The sequence below is a fragment of the Bubalus bubalis genome, chromosome X (assembly GCF_019923935.1).
Source record: "Bubalus bubalis isolate 160015118507 breed Murrah chromosome X, NDDB_SH_1, whole genome shotgun sequence".
In the NCBI taxonomy this organism is placed as follows: domain Eukaryota; kingdom Metazoa; phylum Chordata; class Mammalia; order Artiodactyla; family Bovidae; genus Bubalus; species Bubalus bubalis.
In genome coordinates this window covers 91,653,365-91,662,652 of record NC_059181.1, presented here as the reverse complement: position 1 = coordinate 91,662,652, position 9,288 = coordinate 91,653,365, and the positions used below count along the sequence as shown (strand labels likewise).

At 45.4% G+C, this 9,288-nt stretch overlaps 1 protein-coding gene across 1 annotated transcript; it reads right to left on the bottom strand.

The window, feature by feature from the left end:
• Window positions 1-6,229: 6,229 nt before the first annotated feature.
• Window positions 6,230-8,508, bottom strand: LOC112582212 (tau-tubulin kinase 1-like). Its single transcript, XM_045164448.1, has 2 exons — window positions 7,370-8,508; window positions 6,230-6,610 (listed from the first exon to the last, which is right to left on the bottom strand). Exons 1-2 carry the CDS (start codon window positions 7,974-7,976, stop codon window positions 6,453-6,455), a joined length of 765 nt encoding a protein of 254 aa, XP_045020383.1. The 5' UTR covers window positions 7,977-8,508; the 3' UTR covers window positions 6,230-6,452.
• Between the last annotated feature and the right edge of the window lie 780 nt (window positions 8,509-9,288).

The window sequence follows — 9,288 nt, the reverse complement described above, 5'->3', positions numbered from 1 at the left end:
TTCATCACTGTGTCACAAAAGTGCTATGGTCATTTTTCCCTGTATCTAGGATGATCAGGATTTTTGCTACATCAGGGACAAAGGCAACAGGCACAGCAGAAGATTGCTGGGCTCCCAAGCCAGAGGGGTACAGACTGAAACCATCTTCTGCTATGTGCTGCCACTTCAGTTGCATGGATTTTTTTTTTTTTTTGTCTTTTCTCTCTGTACAAATCCCCTCAGAATATTTCACACTCCTAGCAGTGCAAATTTACAGCTTTAGATTTTTATCTCGTCTAATCATGAGTGGTCCAGACCTTCTGGGTGGTTACAGGGATAGTTTAGAGACACAGTGACTCACTTCTTGGGAAGCCCAGGAAAGGTGGACACCGCAGGCCCATGTAGGACATATGGGAGTTGCCTTATGGAACAGAGTGAAGCAAAAGGGTCTGTGGGAAGAGGGATTTGCAGTATTTGGAGGGTGAGGTAGCCCCTGGTTCCTGAGCAAGGATGTGACTCGTTTCTTTGAATCAACAAGAAAAATGACAAGGAAACACTATACAGCGATATTAAGCGGGAATGCATCTGGTGCATTCAACATGGAGGTTTGTTGCTACAGGACCCTATCTGGCGGAGCAGAGCGGGGAGAGAAACTTGAGAGTAGGCCATTCAAGGCTCTCTCAAATATACCACATGTCAACTCAGTGCAAAATATTATTTTTAGCCATCATCACACAACTGGCTGCTCCCTGCTTACACACACAAACACACACACACATACACACATAAACACAGAGGCCAGTACACATGACTGAGGAGAACTCAGTCCCTGGACATGGATGGGCCGACCCTGGATGGCAGTTCCCCAACCCCCATGACCGGGGCGCTGTTAGCTACCACAGTAACATAGGCACTAGAACAAGGGGGCTCCGTCTAAACTGCACGTCCCCGCCTTCATCACCAATTCCTCTAGGAACTGGCCAGTAGGCAGGGTGCATGGGCAAGGGTTTAAAAGCCCAGGCCATCTCCCCCAGCCGTCTCCTTCTAAAAGTTTGTCCATTCATCCACCGCCCTCCCAGTTCCTGGCAGCTTGGCGACTTCCGCTTACCAATTAAAAAAGTCCAGAATGACGTCAGGAACATCAGAGGAGGCTGGGCTGGACGTCAAACTGGAGTTTCCAGGTGGTATTGCAGTTGTTGCCCTTCAAGAGCAGGATCCTGTGGAGCAGTAGGAATACGACGACTCGCAGCACCTCTGGACGCCATAGTTCCTAGTTGGAGAACACTGCAGACAGCTGTGGACCTGGAGGAAGACAGACGACAGGGTGAACCCGTAATCTACGAGGTGGAGGGAGTGGAGGGGGTGGGTGGGTGCAGGGGAGTAGAGCTTGTTTTTCCTCTAAGAGCCAGCCTTTAGGGTGAGCCCATTTTACCTTAGGGAAGGTGGGGATGATCAGTGACCCTGAGCCTGAGAGCGGCAAGATCAGCAGCCCAGGAACTCCACTCCACGAAGCACGCCAAGGAGGAATCCCTTTGCTTTGGAGTGCATAGCCTTTGAAGCACTTTTGCCTGCCAGGGAGCCTTCAGGAAGCCTGGCACGCACCTGGCTCTGCCCACCCCGATGGCATCGCCAGGTTAGCAAATTCCACAGATGCCAGGAGCCATTCAAAAAGACATGCGATTCTGCCTGCTATTACGGCTTGGGCACCACCTAGCCCTCTGCTCATTCTGGTCACTGCGGTCATTCCTGGGTCAGCTCTAGCACCCTGGAAGGCTGGAGAACTGGGCTGCGTGTTCGCAGCAGTGGGGCACCCCACCCTACACCTTCCCTCTGCAAAAATGCAAAATCTGCTTTTCTCTTCAAACAGCACATGCCCAAGAGTTTGCTTTTCATTGTGAAAGGAGTAAATGGACTGTCCATGTTGAATTCTGAAAGCTCTAGACAACTTTGAGGGATCAGAAGATAGTTGACTGGGGATCGTTCTGAGATCCTTGGGCTTCCAGGCAACCCAAGTGCCTCTCTTCTGGAAAGGGTAGAAGAGGTTCAGTCAATGAGTTTTATGATAGGGCTCTGGAGGGTCATCAGGACAGAAATTGGGCACCTGGAGTGCCCCCCTCCCATAGCTAAGGGGTGCAAAGTTGACGTGAGGCTTCTTGGCTGGCATCACAGAAGGGGAAGGAGGCAAAAGTCAGTGTATCAGATCTTCAAGGCAGTTAGCCCCTGGAGAGCAGGCCACTCTAATGCTCCAGCATCCTGGCCCCAACATGTAGACAGAAAAGCCTCACAGTTTTACTGTTTTGGTTTACTTACTAAGTTGTGTCTGACTCTCGGGACCCCACTGTAGTCTTCTCTGTCCCTAAGATTTCCCAGGCAAAATACTGGAGTGGGCTGCCATTTCCTTCTTCAGGGGATCTTTCCAGCCCAGGGATCGAACCCGTGTCTCCTCCATTGGCAGGTGGGTTCTTTACCACCGGGCCACCAAGGAAGACCCCCTTGTGACTATGGAAATTACCAAAAGCTTGATGGCAAAAATGAATTTCTTTCCAGAGCTTACATCCCAGATATATATGAGAAAGATTTCAAAAGACAGTAAGGAATATGAGAAAGTCACTTTGTGCTTTTTGAGTTTTTGTCTTGGTCATTTATTAGAATGTACATAGATATCTAGATTGAATGGACTTAAACATGAATATGTATTATGACTTAGACATGAATATCGTATTTTGAGGTAGAGGAAATATCACTGACCTAGGAGTTAGCCTATCTGTTATCTGACCCAGCTCTGTCACATGACAATGAGTATTTCAGTTTTGCTAAAGTATAAGGTGCATTGGGAGGTAAGACAAGAGGTAAATGAAGTAAGAAGCAAAAGAACAGGAAGCATCTGGCCTAGTGAGGGCCACACATTCAGTGCACAGAAAATACCTATTCAGTGAATAAATGAAGCTAAGAAAGAATGCTTTATTTTATAAACAGCAAACATTTATTTTTCACAGTCCTAGAAGCCGGTTTATCCAAGATCAAGGCACCAGTAGATTTGGTGTCTCCTGAAGTCCACTTCCTGGATCTTAAATGCCAACTTTTCACTATGTCCTCACTTGGCAGAAGGGGCAGAGTATCTCTCTGGACCCTCTTAAATAAGGCGCTAATCACATTCGTGAGGACTCCACCCTTATGACCTAGGCCCCTCCCATACACTCCACCGTCTAATACCATTGCCTTGGGAATTAAGATGTCAACATACAGATTTTGGGGGGATGCAGACATTCTATTTATGACACTTACACAATTTCCATACTGCCAGTAAAGTGCCATGTCTAAATCCAAATAAAATCACATCATTTTCTTAAAAATTTCAGACTTCTCAGTAACTGGCAGAGAACGTTTCTTCATGTTTTCTCTCCATAATCTACTCCACATACTCCACTTTCCATCCACATCTCTTCTTTTATTTTTAAGTTAATTTTTATTGGAGTGTAGTTGCTTTACAATGTTATAGCCGCTTCTGCTGTATAACAAAGTGAATCAGTTACCCCTCTATTTTAGAATTCCTTTCCATTTCGGTCACCACAGTGTATTGAGCAGAGTTCCCTGCGCTATACAGTACTTTCTCAGAAAGAGCATTTTCGATCTGCTTGTCCAAACTGAGGAATTTGATTTCTAATTTACATTTAGCAGCAAGCTTTTGGAGGATTTGTGCAGGAAAATAACACCATCAGGAAGAAACTTTCAGTTACTTTCTAGAGGAGAAACTGGAAGAAAGAGAGATTGGTGACAAGGAGAGAAGTTAGGAGGGTGGTGAACACCTCTGCTTACAGTAATGGCAGGCTTAGTAATTTGGACTAACCACCCCAATGAGGACAACTAAAAATTACTGGATGAAATGTATAAAGAAAGTATCTTTGTTAAGCACTAAGAAACTATGAGACTAAAATCTTCAAGAAGACAAGAACCCAAATAGGAAAGCCCAGCACTCAGAGCCAGTTTTTCCTGAGGGCATTAGCTGAATCTAGAAGAAAGAATTATGGAACTGATCTGTGGTTTTGGTGGCCTCATGGGAAAAGAAAATGAAAGTCAAATCCCACAGCTCTAATGAGTAGGTCTGATGAGCTCTGCCACCACTTTAAGCTGAAAATAAGTGACTACCCCTTTCAGGTAATAGTGAACCACAAGTAACAAGCACTGGAATAAATTGCAGCCTGGATATACATCACTGTAGTGATCCAAGGAACTTCAAGCCCTGTACCTTATGTAGGCACAGAAGGAAAAAAACATATGTTGTAAGTGACAGCCAGAATGAAGAGTAGAGTATAATCACTATGGCCCATATTTCAAAAAATTAAAAAGTATGTTTTAAAATATCTTCAGGGAACAGAAAATCATAAAAAGCAGCAGAGACTGAATTCTCTTGGTCTCCAGCCATTAGGACTCATGCGTTCACTGTGCTTTGCAGTGGCTTGGTTTTAATCCCTGGTCGAGAAAGGAAGATCCCACAAGCCATGAAGCTCAGCAAAAAATAAATAAATAAATAAAACTTGGCATAACCATTAGATCGTGATAAATGTAATCAAGAAAAATAAACCGAAGACAATTATTGAATTGGAAGATAGAGTAGAAGAAATCATCCAGAATTCTGCCTGGAGAAATAAATTAATATGAAAAACAGTAGGATAAGAGATACACAGTATATGTTTAATTCAAATCCCAGAAAGACAGGAGAGAGAAATGGGGAAGAAAATGATGGCCAAGGATTTTTCAGAGCAAGTGAAATGCACCGATTCTAAACGCTCAGTGAGTTCTAGGCAGGATAAAAAACAAAAATTCACTCCTAGACACATCATAGTGAAAGTGCAGAAAATCAGAGAGAATGAGGCTGTTAATGATCCAAGTTAGAGATAATCAATCTTGACCTTGGGCAGGAGCAGAATAAATTGAGACAAAGGGATGGGCCTCTAGTCACTGGCCTTTAGAATACCTTTTTCTCTAACTTACCTTGAAAGACTACTTTATAAACATGTTATCCATTTCATTCTTAATTAAGAAAATACATTTGTTAACAAATGTGTTTGTTAGAGCACCCTGACACCTAGGACCTGTTCAAATTGTCTTTGTTATACGGGGAAGGTCATCATCCTGTAAGTATGTCATCTCATGGGCAATGTACAGGGTGAGTATTCTCCACAGGAATTATGATGGTTAATTTTCGTGTCAACTTGACTGGGCTAAGGGAGAATTAATTTCAAACAAGCTTTATTTCCAATGTGAACAATACTATCAATTTTCTGTAAAAGGCAAGAGTAAAGTCAGATGTCAATAGTTAATATCATTTTGGGGCATTGAAACTTTGAAACAAAATTAGTATTTCAGGCTAATGAAAACAAGAATATCCATGAAGAACAGATTCATCTTTTCTTTGCTGTCTGCTTCTTCCTCTGCCTTCCCACTGTAGGATGAAATAAGAGCCAGTTAACAATTGTACCTCAATAACATGCAGTGAGTTTCTAAACATGAGTCAATACTATGTACATCTATTTTCTCAACAAGGAGAAAACAAAAATGTTTTCTTCTTGTAACCCAGACCCTTGGTGATCAGGGAGCACATCATTGCTCACCCAAAACTTATCTCCCTCTTGCCCACCACTATAAATGCTTGCTGTTTCCTTGAAAGGCCACACTGTGATTTAAATAAGTCATTCCACCTTGAAAACTGGTGTTCCCTTGCACAAATCATCAATCCCTTATATTTCCAGACCTTCAGCTTCCACATGTGTAAAATGAGGATGAGGCTTTATCAAACATCCACATGCATGAAAACTAAGAAAGAGTGAGAGAGTGAGTGAGAGAGACTAAAAGATGAATGAATAGAGGAAAGCGAAACAAAGATTTAATTACCAACTCAGTGACAACCAATAATATTACTGAGACTAGTTTCCTTTTCTTTTGAATAAAAAATCTAAATTGAACTAATATTTGTGAATTAATCCTGAAGTGCAGTTCTCTTGAAACCCTTAACATCTCACTACTTTGTAAGGAATCGCTTTCTCCAAGTCATTGCCAGTACAAGAGACTACAATTCTGTGGCCAGGTGATGATGACCCAGCTAATGCATGGCCTAGTCACTGTAGCTGCTGCTTCTGGTGACCATTCTCTAAACAAGCACTGGTCTCCATTTCCAGGTCTGGTAAATTTCCCATCTGTAGTAGACTTAAAGCTACAGGACAAAGGACTTGTGGCAATAAATGAAATACATTTCAGAACACACTGCCTCCTACATTATCTAGAATTCATTATTAACAATAAACTGTTTTTCCAAAATTAAATTTCAACAATTTTCTTATTTACTTTACAGAAGAAAAATTAAAAATATAAAGCTGTTTTTAACAGGTATGTGTCAGGAATGGTTATGTCGTACGAAAGCCTATACAATAATACCTGTATTATCCAGAGCTGCTTTTTGCTGAGACCACATCCATTCAGAGTCCTTCACGTTTTTCCTTTCCAGCCTCTTCCTCTTCATCAGTGTTTTCATACTGATCCTCACCATCATCATTGGGGCAGAATGATGCAGACATTGGAGTCCAAAGTTGGCAGGGAAAATATCCCAACTGAAAATCAGCAGCCGAGTCTAGGCCTGAGAGAAGAGAAATAGGTTTAATAAAAGAAACAACAAATAATACCTGGATACATTTCTAGCCTCCCATCATGTCTGCTGCTTGACAATTTTCACAAACATTTTCCCCCTCTCTCCAGTAGATAAACACACAGATCTCTCTGATTATTTCTGGCCCCTTTGGAGAAGGGATCCGAACCATTTGATACTGATACCATTTTGCATGTGTGTTGTCAGAATCTCAATGGAAAAAAAATGTTCGTTTGATGTAAAGACAAATTCTATGCGGAAGCTCACGGATTCCTCAACTGCTGAAAAGTGCCCCTGTGCTATGTCATCATTTTCTCAGATCCTCCTACCGAGAATATTCACATTTGTTAAAGCCGTTGACCAAAAGGGAGGGATGCCACTTGTTTGCCTCTAGGTTGGTAGAAGGCAGCATGCTTTTTCTCGAGACCATGAAGGTCTACAGAACTGGGCTTCCACTTGTGTCAATTGTGCCCGGAGGTTTGTGAGAGTTCTGACCCACTGCGTGACAGCTAGAGACCTACCTGCCTTTGAGCTCAATGGCCCCACAAGGGCCTGAAGGCTCAGCCACCACTTGCCCGCCTCAGCCCCTCCGGGATCACAGGCCTCAACCTCCCAGTCTCAGAGGCAGCAGTCAGGGCTTCCTCGCCCAGAACTCGGCCTCCACTGCTGGTTCCTCTGTCTTCTAGGAAGCAACCCCCTCCGCAGGATCCCGCAGCTCCCAGGGTGGAGCGCCCTCCACCGGGTACTCACCCTGCAAGACTCTGCCTCCCTCTCCCAGGTCTTCCTGCTCCTGAGGAGGCACCGGACCTTCTCCAGGCTCCGAGGGTGCTTGGGAGCGGCCCCTGGCCATCAGGCGGTCAGTGGGAGGCCGGAACAGGACATGTCTGTTGTTACGGAAATTGCGTAGAAAGGAGTCGACCTGACTCCAGAACAGGGGCCCAAACGTCTCCACGCAGAACCCAAGGCCTATTACCCCTGCCGCACCCTCCTGCTCACTGTCGTCCTCCTCTTCCTCGCCCTCTCCAGACAGGTGCTCCTCCTCCTCCACGTCCTCCAAGTCGAAGTCAATCTCACCCTCTTCCTCGTCCTCCTGCATCTCTACATCTTCCTCCATCTCCTCCTCCTCTAACGGCCCTCTACCACATTCCTCTTCCACAGTGGCCTGTGGCCAACCCTGCTCCCCGGGAAGGGCTCTGGAGACCTCCAAGGAAGCCAGAAGAGCCGTGGCCTCCTCGACTCCTTCCGTCCCCTCCCAAGCAGATGCTTGGACCCCAAGGAGACTGGGGTCACGGCCCGCCCCGCCACCAGCTCTATCCGGGCCACCTGGGATCCAATAGTGCTCCTCTATGGCAGACATGGCAGGAGAGACGTGCCAGACAGTGATCGTCCTGCAGTGAGGTCTGTGGGGAAGATGGCGGCCGCAGGGCTGAGTGTTGCGCTGAGGAGACGCTGTTGGCAGTGGGACCGCGGGGTGGGGGTGGGGACAGCAGAGACGTCGGCTGCACAGGGAACAGGAGTCTGCGACTTGCTGGTGTGGGCCCCACAACAGGAATGGTGAGGGGGTGGCCCGCAGACCGGCCCACCAAGACCGAAGCTGAGCTGGCGGTGGACAAGGCGGGAAAGACCCTGATGGGCTGGCGACGGTAGGTGGAGCTGGAAGGGTCAACCGCGACCACTTCCTCCAGCGCCAGCTCTAAGCTCATTTGCCAGGAGGCAAGGATTGGCATGACCACCGTCCAATGAGTGATCAAGGCTTTCAGATTGCATGGAAGCCTTCCAGCACCAGGTCATACTTTGAGCCCTCAGGAGTCCCTTCCTTTACATTGCTGCTGCTGTTGCTGCTAAGTCGCTTCAGTCGGGTCCGACTCTGTGCGACCCCATAGACGGCAGCCCACCAGGCTCCCCCATCCCTGGGATCCTCCAGGCAAGAGCACTGGAGTGGGTTGCCATTTCCTCCTCCAATGCATGAAAGTGAAAAGTGAGTGAAGTCGCTCCGTCGTGTCCGACTCCTAGCGACCCATGGACTGCAGCGTACCAGGCTCATCCGTCCATGGGATTTTCCAGGCAAGAGTAGTGGAGTGGGGTGCCATTGCCTTCTCTGTCCTTTACATTGCACCATTGCAAAAACGAAATGGCAATGTCCCTACAGGCGGCACCCTGGGGTATGGGAAGCTGGGTGTGGTCCCCAGTTGCCACCTTGTGTCAGCTCAGGTCATCACAGATACACTTATTTTAAAAAGTTCATAAAGACTTGAGAAAGAACATCAAAGGTAAGAGCTGGAGAAATTGGAAAACATAAACTGAATTAAACGGGAGCACTGGATATGAAATAGAAAAAATGAAACACACTACGTAAAACTAAAAGGTCATCATATGGTCCAGTTGATTTTAAGCATGGCTGCTCATTAGCAACATAGCTGTAGCTTTGGAGAATAAAAGCAATACCTTGGCATTTTTCAAAAAATTCTAAGTAATTCTGATATGTGTCAGGTTTTTCTATTAAATGGTATCTTTGGTGGTATAGAACTCTCCTACTTTTGTGTTGACCACTCATGGAACAATGGTATTAAGTGAATAATAGCTACTCACTAGTACGTATAATATATATTTTAGAAAACTTATTAATGTTTGCCTAACTAAAAAATTTATGACATTTTGATTCCACTTGT

Excerpts from the sequence above, each read along its gene's own strand:
- LOC112582212 (XM_045164448.1), bottom strand. The coding sequence starts at position 7,976 with ATGTCTGCCATAGAGGAGCACTATTGGATCCCAGGTGGCCCGGATAGA. Across the intron at positions 6,611-7,369 it reads GGGAGGCAGAGTCTTGCAGG|GCCTAGACTCGGCTGCTGAT; the intron begins GTGAGTACCCGG and ends CTCTTCTCTCAG.